The sequence below is a fragment of the Aphidius gifuensis genome, linkage group LG2 (genome assembly GCF_014905175.1).
Source record: "Aphidius gifuensis isolate YNYX2018 linkage group LG2, ASM1490517v1, whole genome shotgun sequence".
NCBI lineage: Eukaryota > Metazoa > Arthropoda > Insecta > Hymenoptera > Braconidae > Aphidius > Aphidius gifuensis.
This window is the reverse complement of record NC_057789.1, coordinates 5,208,521-5,233,141: the sequence shown is the minus strand read 5'-3', so window position 1 is coordinate 5,233,141 and position 24,621 is coordinate 5,208,521. Positions and strand designations below refer to the sequence as shown.

The window sequence follows — 24,621 nt, the reverse complement described above, 5'->3', positions numbered from 1 at the left end:
CGTTTGTTTTTTATCATCTAAGAATAATTAATTGACTGATAATAATTAATTTATCATTGTATACACAATAATCATTTTTTTTTAATTACTTTTATATTGTATAATCATTACTTGATTAAATAAATACAAGTCAGATACTCATTTTTTCAAATAAATATCTGTTGTAGATTGTGCAAATACTATTGATAAAAAAAACAAAACAGATATTAATTTTTTATAAAAATAAAAAGAAGTGAAATGAGTACTACAATTGAACCTCTAGAAAAAAAAATAAAAACAGATCATGATGAAAAACCAGTGTTAATTGACAAAAATACAAATATTTATTCTCTTGATAATTTTTGTCTTACAAAAATATTTTCATATCTCACATGGAGTGAAAAATTTCAAGCAGAAAATGGTAATAATCATTTTAATTATTTATAAATTATCAATAATAAATTTATAATTGAATTATACAATGTTTTTAATTTAATTTATAATTTTTAGTATCAAAAAAATGGATGAGTGTAATGCAAACTTGCTGGGCCAAAGAAAAATCTTACCATGAGCATCCATTGGCATTGTGTAACAAAAAATTTGGACAATTGTTAAAGCCTGGTTTAAGAAATAAATTATTATTACATTGTGGACATTACTTGGAAAGTTGTATTATAAGAAAATATATTTCTTCACGAGCTATTTGGTTGATAAGTTCACGTTGTGTTAATTTAAAACATCTTGAAATTCATATTAAATATAATAATGATAATTGTTTTTCAAATGTATTTAAAGATTTACAAAAATTACGTTCTATAACGATACATGTATATAATATACATGTTAATGACACTAAAATACTCGAAAGTGTTACAAATAATATTGAATGTATATCATTTCATTCACACACTGAACGAATGCACGTTAAAAGTCAATTTGCAAAGGTAAATTAAATTGTTTAATAATTGTTTTTTAAAATAATCTAAAATCTTTTTTATTTCCAGGTATTAATGAAGTTTAATTCTCTTCGTTTTCTTGAATTAATTCACATGGATATTGATGAAAATGTCATGCAAGTTATATCTTCTAAAACAACACTCATTCACTTGAAATTAGAACGTTCAAAATATCAACAACAACAATTAATTTTAACAAATTTACTCAATTTAGAATATTTAAATTTAAGTCATATTCAATATTTAAATAGAGACTCAATGGATAGTATTTCTAAAAATTTATTTAACTTGAGATATTTGAATATTAATTTTTGTAGTTATACAATACCACTTGAGCATTTACAACAATTACATAATTTAAAAAATTTAGAAGAAATTAATTTACGTGGAAATAATAATGTTGATGATTCAATTCTTCGACAATTCACAAATCTTAAAAGTTTAAATTGTGCTGATTGTGATAATGTCACAGATTTTGGTGTAATGAGTGTCATTGAAAATTCACCAAATCTTGAATATTTAGATATATTTGAAACTGCAATAACTGTTGCAACCCTAACATTTGCTTATAAAATAACAAATGCTCGTCAAACACACAAACTTAATATTATTATCAGTAAATATTTAAATGGTGATAAGCGTATTGTTCAAAGTCCATTTATCAGTATTAAATATCGTACTCATTCATGTTTTTTTATATGTGGTTGGTGTGATTCAAAAGTTGTAACTAGTAATTCACTTGGGCACCTTCAAATTTTTCATCCACATACTCCAGCTAATTATCATGCTTATGAATAAATTCATTATATTAACGTGAAATTATTTTACGAAGTAAAACAATACGTTTGATAATTTTATTTATAAAAAATTTAAATAACAATATGTTTTTATAACTTGTAAAGATAATAACTTGAAAAAATTATTGAAGATGATTTAGCTAATACAAAAGCTTAGGAAATAATTAAACTTCTCAGTCTAAAATAATAATAAATAATTAATTAATTATCAATTCATTAATATAAAAATATTTTTATTAAAAAAAAGTGTGTATTAATTTGTAATAACAATCGATTTCAATTGATTTAAATTAATTTAAATAATTACAAAATGTATTTAAGTTTATAAACCAAAAAAATAAATTAATTATTTTTCTTTATTTATTTGTAAGTTATTTTTTTATTATTTATAATTTTTTTGGCATTAGTATTTTTTATTTCTGAAAAAAATTGTAATATAATTTAGTAAATTTTAAATACAAGTGAGATTGGAAAAAAAAAAGTACAAGCTTCTTACCATTTTATCAAATGAGTATTTTTTTTTAATAGTGATTTTGAAAGAACATTCACTTGACGATGGATAATATCCATTGTCAGTTGCAACAACAGTCAACCAAGCTTCTTTTCTAGAAGTTGGCTTTGTCTCTGTTGTGCTGATCCATCCTGTCTTATTGTTTATCTCAAAACCGAGTTCCTCATCTACTTGTTTATTTAGAAGACTATATGTAATTTTGCCTAGAATTTATTAATTTTTTTTTATCGTAACAGTACATGTTTATTAAATTACATATACACAAACCTCCTTGATCTATTGGATCTGGATCAACAGCTTGTACTTGTATGACTGGATAGCCAGGTCGTTCTCCTTCATTCATAGAAGGATGATAATTATTACAATTCGTAAAAACTGGTTTATTATTTTGATTGTAATTGTTTATCTAAAAATAAATTACCAAAATGAAAAAAAAAAATAATAATTCTTAATAAGCTATTAATTTTCTTACCAATGTTTCATCAGCTTGTAAAAGTTCCACTCGAGGCTCTGAATTTTTTGAATGAGTTAACATTGGATACTCTAAAATAAATAAAATAAATAAAATAAATAAAATAAATATAATTTAAATAATAATTATTTACTGCTTTGAAATAGTTTGGCAATACTGTTATTCTCGTTTTTTTTCTAATTAATTTTCTACTTAATTAGTAAACAAAACAAGTGCATACTGTGTCATCGAAACGTGATATATTGACTCGAAATTGCTCGAAATGTCATTAGAAATTTAGTCAAATACTGAGGTTAGAATATTTAATATATTAGTAGAATAATAAATAAGCAGAATTGATTTTTAACAATTAAATATTGACAGAGATAATTAATATGTCTGGCATTTATTAACTTACCCAAAGTAACAACTATGAGAATTAAAATTGCAATTGTTCCAGACGTTAATGTCCAACATATCAAACGTTGTCGTTCATTCATTTTATATCAAGTTACTATATAAAAATTCAAGTTGAATAATTCAACAGCAAAAAAAAAAGCCATTCTATTTTTTAACTTACTTAGGCAATCTACAGTCTACAGTCTACACAAATACAGAGACGAAACGATCAGCTGACTCATCACGTAGTAAAAATTTTGTAAAATTCAGTTGATGCATTTTTAATTAAAAAAATTTAACAACAATATATTAAAGATTTAAAAAAATATCATAATTACCTTGATCATTGATTATTGCAAGGACAAATTAAAAATAAATAATTGAACAAACCATAAATCAAACTAAAGAAAAATAAATAATCTCTCGACACTTTTGTGACGAATATAAAATTACATATAATAATTTCATTTTAAAATAAATGTTGCAATAAATGATAAGATTTTTAACAAATGAAGGCTAATAAATTTCACAATAATTACATTGTTGCCTGGCTGAATATTTATTTAATCATTATTTATTTGTTATCAATTCATTACGAAATGTAATAAAGTATAATTGGTAAAATAGAAATTTATTGCATTTATCAAGGTCGTTGTTTGAGATATAAAATTATTAGTAAAAACTTTAAAATATTTTTATTATTGTTATGAACAAGCTCTATTATTTATCAGTAAAATGTAATTAATATTAATAGCTTAAAGCAATTTTAAATAATATTTCTTTTGCCAATTACAAAATTCGTTTCGACTAGATTAGCTAATGTAAAATTAAAATAATTTTTTTATATAAATATTTACAGTATTATCAATATTGTGTCATGAAAATTTAATAAAAATGACAAATTTTTATATTAAATAATAAATTAATAAATATAAAAATTATTATTATTATTTTAAATTTTATATTTAAGATAATAAAAATATTTTAAAAATTGAGACTGCATTATTTTTTATTTTTTTTTTTTTTTCATAGGCACTTTTTTTAAATTAAAAAATTTTTTTTAACAAAAAGCATAGGCAATTAAAATATTTTTGTATTTTTTACATTATTTTGTTTTTAAAAAAATTTATAAAATTAATTTTTATAATTAAAATTCATACTTAATCATAGTAAAGGGAAAAAAAATGTCTAAACTGTCTTTTACAATTAAAAAATCAAAAAAATGAAAATCAATAAATACTGTAATTTATTAGTGTAAAAAAAAAAAGAAAAACAAATTCTTGATTAATTGAAAATTAAAGGGCAGTCTCAAGAGTAGGAGCACTCGGACTCCGTGTAACACTTTTGGCATATGTAGCTGGATTCCTTGGTGATTCAGAACGTGTACGATATCCATGCTCTGAAATTGTTGAAATACCAGTTGCCAAAAAATTAGCTCGTGCTTTTTCATTTCGTATTCTACGATTATCATTGTCATTATTGAGGTCAACATTATTGACCCTTGATAATCTATTATTCATTTCATAACGTTCATTGTCATTATTTATATTTTGGCCAATAGTTTGTTGCTTTGGAATTGGTGAAATACCACTTAAATCAAGTTGTCTTCTTGTTCGTAATCTATTATTTTGTATTTGATTTTCTGGTGATAATTTTGCAGCACGTTCTTCAGCAGCAGTATCTTCAACAATTGTCGATGATAAAACATCACTACGAGGTGTTTGAAATCTCCAAATTGACCGTGGACTCATTGCTCTAGCAAGTGATGGTTGTTGATGTAATTGTTGTTGATTTCTCAAATGGCATTGTTGCTGTTGTTGTTGATGATGATGTTGTTGTTGCAGCTGTTGTTGATGTTGTTGACGTGATAATTTTAATTGTTCCGCAGCAGATATACGATTTGGATTTGATTTCGAACTTTGTTGAAGTAATAAACGTTTAAAATCCATTCTGGCTGTTGCAGATGGCATTAAAATTGCCGGAGGAACCTAAAATATTCAAAATAAAATATTATTAAATAATAATTAATTTTTATAATGAAAAAAAAATAAATATAAATACCTCTGGTGTGTTCTTCGACTCTGGACTCCAACTGTGTCTTGTACCAATTTGTTCATAAGATTTATTTATCGTATTATTACTTGCAAAACGATCAGTTTCATTTTTAATATTAAGTTTACGTTTTGATTTATGAATTGCTGCAAATAATTCTTCATTTGACATTGTACTTTTTATTGGTGATAATAATATATTCATTGGTGGTGGATTTCTATTTGTTGATTCAACATGTATTGGTTTATTTTCTTTGTAATCAAGTGATCCAGTTGATGATGAAATTGTCCATGAATTTTTTGACATTGCTGAAAGACGTTGTGCTACTGTTGAGCTTGATCTTGGTCCTGATTTATCCATAGATATTTGTGATATTGATGGATTACTTGAGCCATCAACAACTGTTTTATTATTTGGACTTGATGAATTAACTGGTGATGAAGCAAAAAATCTGTAGCCAAGAGCACTTAGTCCCAAAGGCGCTAAAAATCTATTTAAAAAAAAAAACAATAAATAGTATTAATTTAATTTAAAAAAAAACAAAACTAAATTATATATTAATAATATTATTAATTACCTGTTTCGTGAGTCTATGGTTGTAGTAACATGTTGCCCACTACGATTAATATTTTTTTCATCATTTTGTCTATTTAAATCTCTTGTTATATCAGGTGTAACACATCTTATTTGTTCTCTAATATCACTTTGTGTTTTACGATTTGGCATTGTATAATAAGGCGATGAAAATGTTGGTCGTTGTATAAAATTTTTCGAAACAGAATTAATTCTTTGTTGATTATTATTTGGTCCAATATTTTCTTGATTATTTTTATTGGAATTATGAATTTCATTGTGTTGATAACGTTGCCAATCTTGTGGCTGTGGTGGGGCAATATAAGGTGGTGGTGATTGTGGTGTTACTTGGCATGATGATGATTCAGGGGGTTTTGATATCATTGGATTATCTGCAACAAAAAAAAATATATATTTTCTTGTAAGTATATAGAAAAAAAAAAAAAAAAAAAAACAAATTAAAAACATAATTAGTATTATTGTTATTATTATTATATATTTTTTTTTGCTTGTTAAAGATGATTAATATTTTAAATGATGATGGTGATGATGATGGTCATTCAGTTTCTTCTCCTTTTTTTTTTTTTTAACAAGCAAGCAAACAAATTTACAACACTGAAAAAGCATGGCATGATACAAAATACCCAGATGTTAAAAATGATAAATGATACTCACCCCGATGATATTCCCAAAGTGTAAAAATAATTATTTAATTATTAAATAAATACACACATAACTTGTGTATTATTGAAAAAAAAAATTAAGGTGTCTAATTTAGAAAAAAACCACAAAAAAAGTGCAACAAATAATTTTTTAAATTACGATATTTATTTACATATTGGATATACTGAGAAAAAAAAAATAAATCAACAATTATCTATTAGTTACAAGTACCAGCTATTGTTATGATTAATGTTTTTTTTTTTCGAGAGAATGAAAAAATTTTTAAAAAATGATTTTGGTACACTAATAAGTCTGTTGATAATTATAAATTTTCTCAGAATAAAATGAGGAAGGTTGCATTGTGCTGGATGAAAACAAACAAATGACAAAATAGTGCAGATGCATAAAAAAAATTCTATTAACATACATTAATAAAATAAGAATAAAAAAAAGTAATAAAAAAAAAATAAGTGACAAAAACAAAATATTGTAAAACAATAATATAAATAATACGAGTGTTTGTAAAAATTCCGAATGTTGAATTATTATGAATAAATAATATATACTGTGGCATTTAAAATAATCGTGCGGTAAAATATAAAAATTAAAAAAATAATTTATATGCAGTTAATACTTAAAAATGCAAAATGACTTTATCACAGCATTCAGTGTTTTTACGACTCACGATGATATTTACAGCACATTAAAAAGCAAACCATAAAACAAAAAAATTTCCTTTTTTTTTTTCTTTCATTATTTCGATAAATAAAATTATAAATAAAATTTAAAAAAAAAAAAATACTTTGATACAAAAACATATGTGTTTTACGCGTAATTTAAATTAATAATAATTTTTAAAAATTATTTACAAAGTGTAAAATTATTTACAAAATACTGTACATAAGAAAAAATATTTATTTTTAATTTACCCAAGCTGTAAGTGCATTTTTGTATTAGTTAGCATTTTTTTGCTTTGCAAGTTAGTCCCAGTTAGTTTATTCGCAATACTTACAGCATGAGGTATTTTTTTTTTTCATTATTTCTAATTTTTTTTATCAAATTTAAAACGACGACATGCAAAAAAATCATCAGATATACACAAGATGAATAGTAATCGTTGTTTTGAATAATTAAATTTTCAAAATAATAATTATTATTATTCTTGATTTACGTTATCATTTTAAACTTTACATTTTTTCCTTCTTTTTGATTTTTAAATACTTAAATTCTACGCAGTGTATTTAATTGTTTTTAAAATATTTTTGTATTTATTTTTAGCAAATTAATCATCAACTTATCAATATTTTATCAATATTTACTTTTTCATTATTTACGCAGACATATATTAATAGTCAAAAATCGTATTGATGCTTGTATGCAATTAATATTATTGATAAATAATAAAAAATAACAAACATAAAAATTTAATTTAAATTCGAGGAATAATAATAATCATCATCAGAATAATAAATATCAATAAATAAAAAAAGAAGAAAAAAAAAAAAAATTCAAGATAAATAGCAGCACAGTTATAAGATTTATGTTTTATTTCAATTTCGGTAAATAATTGTGTAATATTATGGCAACATCTGGTTGATTGTGTTGCGAGTCATTGAGTCCAGAAAAAAATATAAAAAATATTTATAAAATTAAATAAATAACTAAAAGATACTGGCACGTTTTAAAAAATTTGCATTAATGCATTGACACTTTTAAAAATTTTAGTATAAATACTAGATTAAAATAAAATATATATTTATTTATTTTGAAAAATTAAATATATCTTTTTTATCAATGTAATAATTGCAATTTTGTTGTGAAAAGTAATACCATCGGGGGGTCTCACAGTTTTTGAACTCACGGGGTCATACTTTGATTGATTCTATCATGTATTGAGTCATTAAAAAAATATCAAATAATCAAAAAAAAAATAATAAAATAATATATAATAATAATAATACAATTGGTAATGATTTGTGATAAATTGTTTGGCTGAGTGAAGGCTCGGTCAACAATGATAAGAAAGTGGCAATATGGAAATGTACTTGCTCCGTACAATGTCGTGTGATTAATCAAGTTTTTCTGCGACCGAGTTTTTTTTTAATTACACTTTTTTAAAACTTAATAATAAGTATATTGTTTTTATAATATCATAATTTACTGGTGATGTTAATTGCGCTTTGTTTTTTTTTTTTTTTTTATATTTTTTATGTCCCAAGTATTAAGATAATAAAAATATCATTAACATTGTTATTAATTGTTTTTTTTTTTTTTATTTTTTAATTTTATAAATTAAAGTACTCACGAGGTCTGCGTGTAGCTAGAAACAACAAGTGTCTGGCCAGCATTATTAAATATATATTGAATATATATATAAAAAAATTAATAAAAATAAATTGATTGCTTTTTTTTTATTTATTTTTTTGGCGACCTTATGTCTGGTTGAGACGACGTACTCAATCACGCGCTTCTCAGCATAATCACTTTTAATTTATATTTTTTATTTACAATAAATTTCTAATCTTCACGGTAATTTTATTTAATTAAAAATAATAATTTTCATAAACAATCAGTGTATATATTTTATTGCGAATAATCAAAATTCAAATGAAAAAAAAAAATTAAAAAAAAAACACGCTTCTACGAAATTATCACAGGCTGAATGATTGTATGAATAATAATGAAAAAAAAAAATATATGAAAATAATAAAATATTGTTTAAAATAAAGTGAGGAATCAAAAGCAAGTTCCCCGATCGACTGGGACTGGTTGCCGGCATAACATCTCAAATATACAAAAAGCTGACTCAGTGGAAACATCACACAATCGTTTTTGTCTCGAAAATTGTTGATTTAGTGGGGAGAGAAAAATAATTATTAACATATAATATCTATATATTATATTTATTATCATTGGATAAACATCGACTGACGCAACTTGGACGATTATTGAGCTATGTCTTGGCTAGTTAAACATACTGATAAGGCTAAGGTCAAGTCATGACACACGCCCGTGGGGTCCACTTCTATTATTTTTTTCATTTTTGCTAAACTCAATTTCAACTTGCCTTGTACTCGTTTTTTTATTTGCTTTTTCAATTTAAAAAAAAAATGACGTCAATGACCTGATGATCAAAAATAATATATATATCAACGATAAACAACCAAACGAAAAAAAAAAAAAATAATATCATAAAATAATCGACTATATAAAATATAAAATTAATAACAATTATTACCAAATTTCTGTATCATTTGTTGAATATTTAAGTACTCTAACTGGTTCAATATCTAATGCACGTGGTCTTGGACTTGATGGTGATGTTAATTGTAATGATTTAATACTATCATTACTTAAATTATTATCATCACAATTATTATCAAAATTTGAATCATTTATACCTGGACTTGAAACACTATCTGGATAATTAATTGTTTCTTTAAGTAAATCTTCACGTAATTCTTCAGATGCAGTACGTATTATTTTTGATGATGATTTATCTAAATTATTTATTGATAATTTTTTAATAAACATTATTGGACTATTAGCCATTCTATAACTTTCACTACGTTTTATTTTACGTTCACAAATCAATTGATTATTATTACTATTGTTATTATTATTATTATTTTGAATTGTATTTAAAATGTTATTATTTTTACTTGGTGTTATTAAATCAAAATTTGATACTAGCAATTTTTTACGCGTTAATTTTGGTGTATTACCAGTTGTACGTAATTTTTCTGGATGATAATTATTATATTTTTTAATATTAATATTTTCTTGTAGCTCATCAATACGATTTTTATAATATTTTTTTTTTAAAATTGGTGTATTAACAATACCATCGATGCAATCAGTTGTATCACAATTTTTGTTGTTTAATTGTGACGACCTCTTACCTTCCTCATTTTGTACGTTGACATATGCACCACGTGATTGTTTAAGTTGTTCATTATCACGTTCTGGACTCATACCAGCAGCTCGTATAACAACTTTACCAGTTGTTTTATTAACTAATGGTTGTTCATTTTGTTTTGTATTAACTGATCGTATTTGTGTTTGTGCACGACGAAACATTGGTGATGCTGTTGGTGATGGTGTACTTGAATCCTTGACAAATGGACCTGTTGATTTTTTATTTTTCAAATATTAAAATTTTAATTTATCTATATTATTTCCTTGTATTATATAATTAAATGATTAAATAATAAAAATATATATTATTATCTCGCAATGTACACTATTAAGATATATATATTTTTTTTTTTTTAATTTTTAAATATCAGTTTAAAAACAATTATGATATCAATCCAAGTTATTCAATGGAAATATTTTGAATTTTATATTTAATTAACGACATTATTATTTTAGAGAAACAGATATAATTAAGATATTTAAGTAAATTTTTTATAAATCATTCAAGAGGTCATTGTAACTTTCCAAAACCGGTACAAAAAAAAAAAATAAATAAATAATATTTATCTCAAATTCTTTTCATGATAACAAAACTTGTTATTTCTTATATATATATTTTTTTTTATAGAAATTATCCAATGATGTTATTCAACGGTTGATTATTTTCTTACAATAATAAATACGTATTAAAAAAATTCATTAAACTAACTTCAAGGCCTTTTCAACATAAAAACATAATAATCATTTTTTTTTTTTTAACGACTACAAGTTGTTTACTGAAGAACAAGAAGAAGAAAGAGAACAAACAAAAAATAAAATAAAATAAAAAGAGAATAAATAATAAATCAAGCGTGAATATAAACGTGACTTTACCTGGATTGAAGGTTGTATGTGCTCCCTTTCGCCTCTTGAGACTGTCCGATGAGTAAACAACTTTACCCTCGGAGTCAAGTGTAACTCTTGCTCCATGTCTTTTTCTTTCCAATGATGAATCTGTGAATTTTTTTGGTAATTCACTTAGGCTAACATACTCAGTGTCATATGGCTGTTGTTGTTGTTGTTGTCGTTGCTGTTGTTGTTGTTCATGTAATTCTAATGCATTTGCATAAGTTACTTGATTTGTATTACATGGCATATGTTTGTCATTATTATTTCTCACATCGGCTATGGTTACATAGTCGCCAGAGTCATTATGACAATTTATTTGTTCATTTTGTAAATTTTTACCATAATGTAATTTTTTAAGTGGTAATACACCACGTAATTTACCAAGTACACCACTTAATGGACTTGTTTTAATATTATTATTATTACTACTATTATTATTAATATTATTTTGCCCATTAATACTGTTGTTGGACTTTGGCTCAACCCTTTGTACTGTTGCATAAAGATTTTTATCATCACCATTAATAACTTGCATTTTAGATGTACCAACTGTTGCTGACATTAGTATTGATCCAGTATTATTTTTATTACAATTTATTATTTCATTACTATTAATATCTTGTTGTGTTTTAATATTATTATTATTATTATGATTGTTGTTGTTGTTGTTGTTGTTATTTGTTTGTTCATCATCAGAACCTGGTGGTGTGATAACACACATTGATGGTATTCTTGCTGTATTTATTGCTGTTTTAGAACGTATACGTTCAATTCTATCACAACCTTCAAGATCACTCGATTCAGAATATTCTAATTCTGAGCATGATCTTGCTGTACATGCTGGACTTGATGCTGATTCAACTGGTGATGATGATGTATTATGTCCACTGTCTGGTGATTCACCACCATTTTTATTTTGTCCATGAACCTAAAAAAAATTATTAAAAAATAAATAAATAAATGTATATAGGTACATTAATTTATTTTATAAAATATTTATAATTTAATTTTAAATTACCATTGCAACAACAGTTAGACTTGATTTACGTTCAGGTGGTACTGGTGCTAATAAAGTTGTACATACAGTACCAGCTGAACTTGTTGTAGTTGACGTTGAGCCACGTCCAAATAATTCATATTCATTTTCAACTATAGGTGACATTGAGTCAGGTGTTATTTCATTGGATTTAGTTAGGGGTTTTGATGGGGCTGCTTCTTCTTCTCTGAGGGTCTTCAGACCAGAATCCATGTGAAATGATGTATAATAACCCTCCGTGTCACATGAATATACTGAGCATGTTTCACCCTCACCCTCACCCTCATCTGAAAATGGTATTGTACTTATGTCTTGTATAATATCAGGTGTTAATGTTCCCTCAGATGTCACTGATGATGATGTTGAGGTGTCTCTTCCACGTAAACGTCTTGCATGATTTAATGATAATGAACATGTGCCAGTTGATGTTGTTGTGGTTGATCTTTAAATAAAAAATAAATAAATAATTAATTAAAAAAGAAAGTTATTATTTAATATTGCGGAACTTAATAATTATTTTAAAAACCGTTGATACTTTTACAAACTTGTATGTGTATATAAAATAAACCGGAAGTTAATTATTTTTTATTTTTAATTTTATTTATTTTCTCATTTATTTGCAAGTTGGTTGGGTGGTTTAATATTACCTTGGTGGATTTGTCGCTGTTGTAGATTCACTTCCAATACTAGCACGACCACTTTCCGAAGATGCACTCCAATTACCAGAACTTGAATGTGGTGGATCGTCTCGATTACTTCCTTTTCTTCTTTCACGTCTTTGTGCAGCACATTCACGCAATTTAACTGGTTGACGAATAGGAACAGGTATTGATACAGCAATACTTGATGCAATACTTTTACCACTTGAACTTGAAAAACTTGGTTTACGTTCATGTATTTTATCACGTTTTCTACGCTGTGTTGCTGTTATCATTTCATATGAATTATCATCAATTATAGTTACATTATTTGATGATAATTTATCAATTTTATCATCTGTTTTTGAATTTATTAATTTTAAACGTGATCTACCCCATGCTTTTAATGTATCATGCCATTTTTTTTCATTTGGTAATTCTTTTTTACCAAGTATATCAGTACTTGCTGAACGATGAGCTGGTGATACATCATTTAATATTTCTTCAGTAATATCACCCTCTGTTTCATTTACTGTTGATGTTCTGAGAAATAATTTTAACAAATAAACCAAGTTAATAATCGTTAAAGAAAAAAATAAAATAATAAAAACAATTTATTTATTATACTATTATTATTTTTTATTAATATAATACTAACTCTCCAGCAGCTCGACGAATTTCTTTTCTGTCTGTACCAGCTATCGTATTTCGTCTTTTACCTCGTGGTCTTCGTGGTCGTGATCTTCGTTTCACGGTCGTATCTTGATTATCACCATTTTTACCTGCCATAAGAGATCTACGTCTCATGGACATCCTTTCAAATCCTTTACCACTTACATCGACTGCCACAATCTCTGCTGGGAACCTGTTAAGACACAAAAAAAAATTAGACCACCAACAATCTTACACTTAATTTACATATTAAAAAATTAATATATTTATTTTTTCTTTTTGTTTTCTTTACCTCAATGCAATTGCTTGATTTTGTTCTTCTGGACTTGGTAATTTATGATCAACAGCATCATCAAGAGTGTTATCTTGTTGAAAAATTCTTGACATACAATCCGGTGGCACTGTCACGTCCCCAAGGGCTTCAGTTGATGTCCATCTACGAAGATCATCCATAACTGCAGGCTAACAAAAAAAAATATTTATTTATTAATATTAATTTTTATAAATTAAATTAAATAATTAATTTTAATTTTTATATTCAACAAAACATTAATCATCTGTCATTACCAAATGATAAAACATCTCTGTGGTCAACTATTTTGTATGAAATTTCTATGTATATACAATCATAATTAAAATAAATTAAAACTGGTCTTTTGATACTGTAAAGAAACGTGAGTAACTTGTTACATCTGCAAAAAAAAGATGATCGTGTTACCCGCCCTTTCACTATTGGTACCCTTGCGTAACGATTCGTATAAAATTTTATAATCTGTCTACTGCAAAAATACACATCTCCTTTTTTTTTATTCTATTAAATTTTATTAAAATAAAAAAAATAGAAAGCCAAATAGAATTACGACATAAATAGGTACATATATCAAAAGCATTTTTTTTTTTATTCTTTTAAATCCCCTGTATGATGTTACAATTTTTTTGTGTTCTTTTATATGCGATATTTATATTCGGTAACAGTTTGGTCAAAAGATTGTGTTGCTTGTTGGATCCTTAAAAGTCGAAACGAGTTTTTTTTTTTTTTTTCATATACATCTTTAGCTTGAATGCAAGCAAACAAATAAATAAATAAATAAATAAACTGTCCTGTGAATCAAGTGAATGAGTTTTCAGTGAATGGATCCAAAAAATTTGGCAAATGGTTATTTTTTGAACAATCTTTTATTTGGAATTAATGTACATTGTACAGTGACCGGATATTATTATTTAAACACCCGTTAGTGTCCAAGGTTTTCTATAGCAATACACCTTGAAACTCGTTATTTACGAATATCCCAAGGAGAAACCCTATATCTACCTAGTGGGAGGAATTTCAACGTTGCCACATCATCCAGCATTATATATATACCAACGTGTCGGCATCTTTTTTTCATCTTGAATTTTTTTCTTCTTCTTTTTCATCTTTTTTTTTTTCTTCCTCCTCATCTCTTCATCTTAAAATATATTTGATTTTTTTTTTTTTTTGCGCATTTTCATCTTCTTTCCTGATTCATTCGTCTTGGGTGTTTTGAAGATTTTTTTTTTTTCTCATTTTAAAAGACGTATTGATATCGGATGTTATATAGATATATAAATAAATGTGAAAAAAATTTTTTAAATAATAATAACAACGTTTAAGATGAGGGAGAGACGGCCACCCGGTTACTCGCTCGTGCCTCCGTTATATTTCCGTTTGTCAACGACGAGATATGCCCACCCTGATCAACCCCCCTTCACACCTGCACTAACGTTCTCAAGGTATTCGTGTGAATTTGACCGTTTCATTTAAAATGTCATTTTCAATATAAAAAAATATAATACATTCAATAGTCAAACCTGATTGATTTAATTTTTTTAATTGATTCAATGAGTGAAGGAGGGAGAATATATATTTAAAACAAAATAAATTAACATTTTTAGTCTGGATTATCATGATGATTAGATTATATAATATTTAAATTTATAAAGTTGAATTTAAATTTATTTATTATATTTATTAATATACTTACAACACGTGATTCAATATCAAAACTTTTATCTCTCCTTCGTTTACCAAGTACTGGTGTGCACAGGTACATATCCAAGGAAGATCTTCCATCACGTTCACGTCTTAAACTGTCTAAACTTTTAACAGCAACAACAGCTGCAGAATCATATAATTCTTGTAAAACCTTTGGTCGTGTTAATGATACAAATAAACCTGTTGTTGGTACACGTGATGCTTTGTAATGATTTTTTCGAGATGCAAATGTACATATGTCTGATTCAGCTAAAACAAAAACAAAACAAAAAAAACAATTAATAATCATAATAATTAATAATTAATGATAAAGCACGTTTTGTATTTTGTATATATAATATTTTTTTAATTTGCTGATGGATAAAAAAATTTTTTTTATACTCAAAATAAAGAATATAAATAAACAATGAAACAAAAAAAAAAAAATAAAAAACGACTTTTTTATTGTCCCCAATTTTACCCATGATTAAACGCCTGTATGGTTTTTTTTATTTATTACTTTTTATTTTTTATGGAACATAGTAAAAGGGGGACACATTTTTTAATTCTCCACATGTCTTCTATTTTTTTTTTTTTTTTTGGGTTACCCAATTATTTTGCTATGATTAAACCAAACATTTTAAATGTCAAAAAAATAAAAATACATGAATAAATTTAAAACAATAAAAAAAATCTCAACAACATTGTTTAAAATAATAATAAAAAAAAAAAAATTCATTTATATTTCTACAAGTTTTTACGAGATGTACTAAATTTTTCATTTTTTTTTTTTTTCTGAATAGTGTAAAGAGATTTGTTTTTTTTTCAAACAAACATGATGATCAGTCTGGCATGATGATTTTGTCCAAGCTCCGTTGACCATGCATATTACGTGGGTTTGTTCATTGTTCAGTACAACGAACTCTCTTTTTTTAATATACTATTTTTTATTTATTTTTTCATGCTTGAATTTTTTTACCGCCTTTACCGCTAAATTTTTTATTATTTTTATTTTCATATTTCTTATCTCAATAGCCATACATATTTGAAGTGTCGTATTTAACAGAAAATAACTCACTATTAACCTCAGTAATTCTAGACACCATTTAAAGTAAATATTAAATAAAAAAATATATATACATTTATTTTCATTAGAAATAAGTGAATGAGCACGTTCGATGTACATAGCATGTAACTCAAGTATATATTTGTCATAAACCTTATCAAATTTTAAAATCATTCAATGTTTGCTAGTGTATGTGAACATTTAATAATAAATAAATATGTATATAAATTCAATGGGTGTGTTTGTGGTGATGACTGCTATCGGACAATAACATTTACTTCAATGAACAATATATTTATTTGTAAAATTATTTGAGCGGAAGTTTAAATGTCTATTTAGCTATATATATTTGTTGGAGACATGTCCGGTATATTTTCTTCTTCAAATAATATATTATAAAAAAATACAATAAAATATGATTTATTTAATTCTTTTTTTAAAAATAATTTCAGCCCTTTATTTAGCCCTGAAACAGTAAATATATACAGGAAGCCAAATTATACATTGAAGTGTATAAAAAAATGTGTTGTTAAATAGCCATCTATATAGATTCGATACTGGAGACCCTCTTTGTATTTTTTCAAAGGCTTCCTCTTCCTGGATATTCTAAACTGACAACTGACTTTATATATATCATCATCATCATCCCCTATGATATATATTACTTGACATAACTTTTCATCATCATTACAATGTGCTACTGACTATTTTTTTTTAAATTAATTTATGGTTTTTTTTTTCTTCTAATTTTATTCTATTCATTGTGGGTTTCATTTATAAATAATTGTTTTTATTTTTATATTTAATATGAACTCTTGGTTGACTCTTGCATTCATTCTCAATTTTGGTAATTAACCTTTTAACAAGTTCACATTATGATCCTACCCCTGTATCCAATTGCTTAATTAATTTCGTCCGGCTTGACTTTACACTTTCTTTATGCTACAAATGCAAAGAAAACATTTAAAAGTTTTTTTTATTTTTTTGCTTTTTTTTTTAAAATATTTATACGGTTGTTTTAATTGTAATTATTTTTTAAAATAATTGTATTTTATACTTGTTTAATTTAAATAATAAATAATTAAAAATTTTATTTATTAATTAAAATTATAGTTAGATTTATTCTCACGTTAATCAATTTTCTTTTTATCGTCAATATAAATCGACCGATTGTTATTTATCAAGTGGCCTCATTGTTAAGTAATTCTATCATTCGAACATCAATGCAAAGTTTAACGCTTCTTATCAAGCAATTACTCATTGAATGAAAAAAATTAAATTAAAGAAAAATTAAATTGTCAAAGTCAAACAAGACAAAGAAACAAGTCTCAAAAATTATTCAACAAAAAAAAAAAAATTAAACACAATAATCAGACAGTGTGTTTTCAGTTGAAAAATTTTTTATACAATTGCCAAATCGAGTTACTTTGGCCTAAATCCAAACACATACTGCAGATAAAAAAAAAAAAATAATTTAATTTTTTTTTTCTTCTCACAACCCAAACCATTTATGTGTTTCAAAGCCAAATGGAATTACGCCAACTTTACAGCTCCAAAAAAATTTTTTCATTATACTTTTTTTTATTTAACTCTATATCATTTTCTTTTTTTTTTTCTTCAATCATATATGCGCCAAAAAAAATATCTTGTTATTAGTATAATCTGATAAATTTCCATCATAATTCAAAATTTAATAATTTCAATATATCAACGATATTTATTAAAAGAAAAAAAAAGTGATTATTAATTTTTTTTTTTCGTCTAAACTTTAACTTATCAAGTTACTAACCCTGCGGCAGACAATGCGGTATAGTATTATTGTGATCGGATCGATTTCGTCAATGCAACAGTCATGTTTGAGTTGTTGTTTGTGGTATACGTGTGTGTTAATGTTCACAAGTATGAGATACTAATAAAACTTGTTCGCCCACCCGTAAGTATACATAACATACAAACACGAAGGTTCACATACAGAGTTCTTGGCTTGAGGCAAGTCATGGGTACTTTGGTATGATGGTTTAAGTATATATTATATACATACAGATAGATCATGAAGGTATAAAAAGAAATATCTACCAAGAGAGTAGATTCATATGAAAATGATGATGACAAAGTTGGCGACTATATGGCGTTGAAGAAGACAAACTACTAACCACCGCATCAACTGAATTAACAATCAACTTGAGTTATACTTGGTCACTTTTTTTTTTTAATGAATTTTTTTGTGGTAAATTAAATCGATTGCCACTGCAACCAGTATGTATTTTACAATGTTGAAGTACAACAAATATAACTTGAGGACAATGAACTTGATTATATACTTTTCTTGTTGCTCTCGCGTGTTGAGATTTACAAGTTTTGATTCTTGACTGAGAGACAGAGATGAGATGAAAAAAAAATTTTTAAAATAAAGAAAATTAAACAAAGATAAAGACATGTCTATGGGGTTTCCTTATTTGGTTGAATAAGTTGATGGAACACGTTATATGAACGCAAGAAAACAAAAATTCTTTGAGACCACTTGTGTGTGTGTATAATGTGTGCAAATGCAATAAGAGTATTAATGGTGTATACGCATATATATTTAAGTGATCATCCCACAAAGAACAAGTACTTGATGTGCAACTGCAGCATGGAGGGATGTATGATAAATTCAAGAATGAAGATTAAATAAGAAAAAAGTGGTGGAAGACCAGAAACCTCTTTATTTTTTATAATTTTTTATTTAAAAAATTTAACATGAAGGGCTTTATGGAATAAAACTCAGTGTATATACGTATATGGAGACGAGCAAGAAACTACTAAAACTTCTTTTCTCTCTTTCGTGGTGTTTTCTTTAACTTTTATGCACTTTGAAATATCCAACATTTACCACGGAATGTTGATGTCCCTCTGGGCTTTTTATAACCAATGTATCGATTGTCCTTTCTCATGAGAAAATATTTTTCATTATAAATGGAAAAAAAAAAAAAAAATTATAAATAAAAAGAAATAATTTAAAATAAATTATATTCAATTGGATTTATTCCAAGAAAAAAATTTTTTCATGATAATGATATGATAGTTGGTGTGTTTGTATTTGTAAGAAATTTTTATCTTAATTTTTTATCAGAGATAGCTGTTCAAGTGAAATGCAAAAAATTAAATTTATTTTATTTTTTTTTTCTATATTTTATTGGAGGGAGTGATGATTAGTTGATGAGTTTAAAATATGTTTTTATTTTCTCTAAAAATAAGTGTGTATATTGGAGCTAATATTAAGTCTGTTTGTAAATTTAACTAATCCAAAATTTTACGCTTTGATTGAGAGATATATTTATAGGATCATGTCCTTCCCCTGTTTGAAAAAAAAAAAGTGTCAATGACCAGGTGGTCGAGAGACTATGATTTTTATTTGTTATATATATCCTGTATTTTTTTTTTACAACTATAAAATTCAGGGCTCATTTTGGGTGCATCAAACTTACACGCAATTTTCTCTTCATTCATCAGCAATTCAAGATCCATTCATTCGCGTATATAGATTGACGAACCGCAACATTATTTCTCTACTCAACAATAGAAAAATGATCGAGGGCACACGAAAAATAACCAACATCTGTCTCTGGGGCTTCACTTAGTTCCTGTTCTTCCTCTATAATAATACTAGTTTTATATGTAGACCATAGTGTCGAGCAAAAAGAAAAAAAAAAATTTAGAAAGGGTGAAAGACACACCCCTATAAATTTGAGCACCACTCGATTACCCCCCTTACACTACTTCACTTATCTTTTTTTTTTTTTTTTAACTTGCAACTTAAATGAAATATAAAAATAAAATAAAGATAGATAAAAAGCGTATAGAGGTATATAATGGATGATATACACAAGAGATAGAGACTTTATCAATTACTGCATGTGTACTGACTTTGAATAGAAACTGGGGTGCAGAGTAAAATAAAAAATAAAAAATTAATATAAACATTAGTATGAGTGTCACATGAAAACGACCAAGTAGAAAAAAAAAAACCAAAAAATAAAATGAGTTTACAAGACAGGTGTACTTGAAATAAACCACGTGGCAAAGCACGTAACGTGTAATTATGTATTGCACGAAATTCCACAACGTATATCGAACGCTCCAAATACCCATCGCGTGCTTCGAAATTAAATTTGTCTTTTTTTAATACTGGTCTCTTTGTCCTCGTTTATGTCTTCCCTTATATATATATTTTTTTTACTCTCATCAAAAGCCCTAAGCTAACATTTAAAAAAATAAAACTTAACGAGTCTCGATTTAATCTATCCTCAAATATTATATTAAAAAAAAAAAAATTAAATAAATATGCACACTCAAAGAGTTAGGAAGGCAAAAAAAAAAAAAAGATTAAAAAAGAAATCTCATTAAAATATTTGACCCGAAAAATCTCTTTAACATCAAAACAAATAATACAAAGAAAAAAAAAAATAATAAAAAATGTAAATTCATAAAAAGTAAATATACATAAAACATGGTCTCGTAGTTTTTATTATTTTTTTTTTCTGATATTACTCAATGAAGTGAGCGTGAGAAATAATAATAATACAATGTTGTTATTTGACCTATGAAAATACCTAATTTTTTTTTCGAAGAAACACTAAAAATGATATTATCTGTCACGAAGAATGAGAGTGAAAAAAAAAAATTGTAAATTTTAATGATTTAATCTTTAAATCTTGTTCTATTTTCGAAGGTATTTTGTCGGTCTGATGGACTGTATGATCATCATGATCGTCATGCATAAATCAGCAGGGTGTTTTTTAACGATAAAATTCCCTCTTCAAACAAAAGTGCACATTGAGAGACCCTTTACTCTCTCGCACTTATATTAACCCACCCCTGACATACAGAAGGGCGACACGTTATTGTTGTTTTTTTTTTTTATTTTAATTCTCACATGCAAGCATGGATACATACAGAGGTGTGTTCAGGGGCTTCTTGCATTTGCACCACTTCCGTTTGGCAGCTGGTTCATATACTATAATCCATTACCCAAAAAGTTCATGTAAAAATAAACAAATAAAAGTTTTTCTATCGTCTTTTTTTTTTTTAACTGTCTGTCTTTTAAATTGTCTATTTTGTTGTTTAAAAAATTTCAAAGTGTTCTAAGAATATGTGAGTATACTAATATATAAATTAATATGTGTTAGGCCAAGGGTAGCGCCAGTCATCAAAAGTGGCAAAGAGGGTGTTCTAAATTTAATTTTAAACACCAAAAGAACCAAATGGTATACGCTTGGCGCACGTGCGTTCTCTGTTTCTCTTTACTATAAAAACTCAAGCATATATCTTCCAAAGAAAAATATACCAGACAATAAAATTTATTAAACCAATTTTGAGATAGAAAATATATATATAAATACAAGTCACCGCATATTTTCATTACTGAACCAGAAAAAAAAATAAGATTAAATATATAAATTATTGACAGAAAAAAAATAACATTCATACATAGGTATCGTAGTGAAAATAAAAATATCAGTCGACGAATGATTCAGAGTCAGATGTTCAAGAGCAGATGCTTTCCAAATATTGTATTTATATTTTTAGATTTTACATTATTTTATTTTTTCTCATATATACAGATAGGAAGTAAAAAGCAGGAAATATTTTTCTCCATGTAATACCCAAATGAAATACATACATCAACACCCTCAATTGAAGAAATAAAAATAAAAAAACAAAATCATATTTATGTGAATAACAATAAATAAAAAAAAAAAATAAAAAACTAGGCACTCGTCGAAAAAACCTTGGAAAAGCTCTTTAAGAAAAATGAGCCAATAAAAAAAAATGTAGAATAATAAAATAAATATAAAAAATCATAAAAAAATATTATAGTTGTATCATAAAAAAAAAAAAATATTTCAAGAGCTAAAACTGTGGTTGCATTGAGCACACCAATATAAACGCAACAAGAGAATCTTTGTCGTCATAAAATAGATTCGAGAGAAAAAAAACTTGAAGATGAAGAAAGCCACTAGCCAGCCAAGAATACACAAGTATAAATATGGGGGCCAAGGCTAATCCACTGGCGCCGTAGATACCTCTAGTATTTCGTGTAAAAATTCCAACTCAAAAAAAATTCATATTTAGCTAAGAAAAAAAAAAAATGTAGATTAAATCCTAATGCTAGACTAAAACAGCAGCTTAAAATATGAAAATTATACTCTTGAAAAAATAAGGATAACAAAATGTCGTTGAAATGATTATGATGCACGGTGGTTTTTACGGGTCCTGTTGAAGAATTGGAATTGAGTACCATAGTCAAGCAACCGTCACGTTTTTCCCACGGCGAATGGGCAAACACCATTACCACCACCACTACTAAAAACTACTCTTGCTGTGTGTTACGTACCATTGGATTTTTCGTTCGTTTTTGTCTGTGTGAAAGAAGTGAGATAGATAGTCATTGGGACCCAAGTTACTGCATCAGCAAAATAAATTCACAAGCAAGAAAAAAGATAATAAAAATGAGATGAAAGCAAGTTTAAAGGAGAACCTAGTGAGCAAGCCGAGTCAAGCAGGCCCACAGCAGGCGGCCCAAGCAGACAGACGATTGCGACTTGGGTCTTGTACACATTTATCATTGTGTTTGCTGGTATATGTACAGACGACTTGCCAACGTTATATACACTATCGTTTATGGGAAATCAATGGATCAAGATGAAAAAGAGTAGGGATAAGGCCCCAAGTTGGTTAAAAAAAAAAAAAAAGAGCATAAACGCGGCCAGGTAAAGATGAAAGAAATGCCTTGCGGCATATTGCTTTCACTTGAAAGCCCAAGACAAACTTCCACAATCTTCAATGTACAAAATACAATATGCACTTCCTTAATAATATTATCCTTTAGGCGTTAATATAATAACAGACATTCAAAATATTATACTATCACTCTCTTGATTGCTATACATGTGGAGTTTGTTAAATAACATTCCAATGAAATAACAGCCAAGGCTGATGCTGCTGTTGCTCCTGCTGGAAGTAATATCTGGAAATACTCAAATAATATATATCGACAAAGAAAAAAAAAAAATTCTTTACTGTTGAATTTTTTTTTTCTTCTTTTCTTTCTTTTTTTTCGCCGGCTTTATTGCTGACTATTATATGGGACTTGTTTCGTTGTGTTCTTTCAGTTATTTTATTTATTTTTTTTTTTTGGGGGGCGTGTAGAAGATACGAGGATAATACTTCTTTATTTTCTGGTTATAAGCTTGCCTACAGAGACCATACTGTGCGTTTATAATTTTCAGAATTATTTTGTGGTAAATGAGTATTTCATTGAAACAAGTTGATAAGTAAATTCGAGCATAAAGAAAACAAGTATAATTAATTGTTTATGGATAACTTACGAACTGGTATTTTTTTTGGATCAATTGTTGATAAATGATCTTCAAGACGATCAATTCTTTGTCTAAGATCACCACTTCTGTTAGCAACATTTGTTAGCTCAGCAGTTAATTCACCAAATATATCTTCAGCAACAGTTAATAATGATGCAAGTTGTTTTAATGTACTTGCAAGTGTACCATTTGATGTTGCATATAATTCAGCACCAACTGTCGTCGATGTGACATTGTCCTGAGGTACATGTCCACGACCAACATATTTTGGCTCAATTCTTCTCACAACAAAAGGCATACTGCTTACTTGTCAATTTATCATTACACACTCATAAATATCACCTATCCATATCAACAACAATAACAACAAACCTATTGTTTTTATTTTAATTATATATATTTTTTTTTTTAATTATTACTTTTTTATTCTCATAAAACTTTGTGCTGTAAATTTTTTATCCATTTTATTTTTGTCCATTCACTTGTTGCAGCCGATCTTCTCACGATCGGCATTAACTTAATCACCATTATTTTAAACAAAACATATTCACTTTAAACATATGTCACTGTCATTTTTATTTAAAAATTAAAAACAATTAATCAAAAATACACACACAAAATAAATAACTAAATTTTTGACAATAAAACATTTGTTAAAATAATTTTGA

The 24,621-nt window shown here is 26.3% G+C and overlaps 3 protein-coding genes across 5 annotated transcripts; 1 reads left to right on the top strand and 2 right to left on the bottom strand.

Moving 5' to 3' along the window:
* Positions 1-15: 15 nt before the first annotated feature.
* On the top strand, positions 16-2,088 carry LOC122848573 (leucine-rich repeat and death domain-containing protein 1-like). Its single transcript, XM_044146743.1, has 3 exons — positions 16-400; positions 490-923; positions 984-2,088. The coding sequence occupies exons 1-3, from the start codon at positions 238-240 to the stop codon at positions 1,731-1,733; spliced, it is 1,347 nt and encodes a 448-aa protein (XP_044002678.1). The 5' UTR covers positions 16-237; the 3' UTR covers positions 1,734-2,088.
* Positions 1,781-3,449, bottom strand: LOC122848579 (DE-cadherin-like). Of its 3 annotated transcripts, none has more exons than XM_044146750.1 (6): positions 3,432-3,449; positions 3,113-3,208; positions 2,716-2,786; positions 2,511-2,649; positions 2,229-2,446; positions 1,781-2,151 (listed from the first exon to the last, which is right to left on the bottom strand). In XM_044146750.1, the coding sequence occupies exons 2-6, from the start codon at positions 3,192-3,194 to the stop codon at positions 2,146-2,148; spliced, it is 516 nt and encodes a 171-aa protein (XP_044002685.1). In that variant the 5' UTR covers positions 3,195-3,208; positions 3,432-3,449; the 3' UTR covers positions 1,781-2,145. The 3 variants fall into 3 exon arrangements, with proteins under 3 accessions (XP_044002685.1, XP_044002686.1, XP_044002687.1); XM_044146751.1 differs by lacking the exon at positions 3,432-3,449 and adding an exon at positions 3,275-3,288; XM_044146752.1 differs by lacking the exons at positions 3,113-3,208; positions 3,432-3,449 and adding an exon at positions 2,936-2,984.
* LOC122848572 (putative uncharacterized protein DDB_G0277255) lies at positions 3,432-24,621 on the bottom strand. The gene is made up of 11 exons (XM_044146742.1): positions 23,963-24,621; positions 15,537-15,796; positions 13,826-13,995; positions 13,520-13,726; positions 12,871-13,404; positions 12,206-12,665; positions 11,173-12,115; positions 10,284-10,508; positions 5,723-6,110; positions 5,155-5,635; positions 3,432-5,081 (listed from the first exon to the last, which is right to left on the bottom strand). The coding sequence occupies exons 1-11, from the start codon at positions 24,249-24,251 to the stop codon at positions 4,389-4,391; spliced, it is 4,650 nt and encodes a 1,549-aa protein (XP_044002677.1). The 5' UTR covers positions 24,252-24,621; the 3' UTR covers positions 3,432-4,388.

What these genes read in the sequence shown, in the direction of transcription:
- LOC122848579 (XM_044146750.1), bottom strand. Translation starts at nt 3,194, where the DNA reads ATGAATGAACGACAACGTTTGATATGTTGGACATTAACGTCTGGAACA. An exon ending in TCTCATAGTTGTTACTTTGG is followed by an intron (nt 2,787 to 3,112) that starts GTAAGTTAATAA and finishes TATTTATTTTAG; the next exon opens with AGTATCCAATGTTAACTCAT. An exon ending in TACAAGCTGATGAAACATTG is followed by an intron (nt 2,650 to 2,715) that starts GTAAGAAAATTA and finishes ATTTATTTTTAG; the next exon opens with ATAAACAATTACAATCAAAA.
- LOC122848572 (XM_044146742.1), bottom strand. Translation starts at nt 24,251, where the DNA reads ATGCCTTTTGTTGTGAGAAGAATTGAGCCAAAATATGTTGGTCGTGGA. An exon ending in AATCAAGCAATTGCATTGAG is followed by an intron (nt 13,727 to 13,825) that starts GTAAAGAAAACA and finishes GTGTCTTAACAG; the next exon opens with GTTCCCAGCAGAGATTGTGG. An exon ending in CAACGTACAAAATGAGGAAG is followed by an intron (nt 6,111 to 10,283) that starts GTAAGAGGTCGT and finishes TTTTTGTTGCAG; the next exon opens with ATAATCCAATGATATCAAAA.
- LOC122848573 (XM_044146743.1), top strand. Translation starts at nt 238, where the DNA reads ATGAGTACTACAATTGAACCTCTAGAAAAAAAAATAAAAACAGATCAT. An exon ending in AAAATTTCAAGCAGAAAATG is followed by an intron (nt 401 to 489) that starts GTAATAATCATT and finishes TATAATTTTTAG; the next exon opens with TATCAAAAAAATGGATGAGT. An exon ending in TTAAAAGTCAATTTGCAAAG is followed by an intron (nt 924 to 983) that starts GTAAATTAAATT and finishes TTTTATTTCCAG; the next exon opens with GTATTAATGAAGTTTAATTC.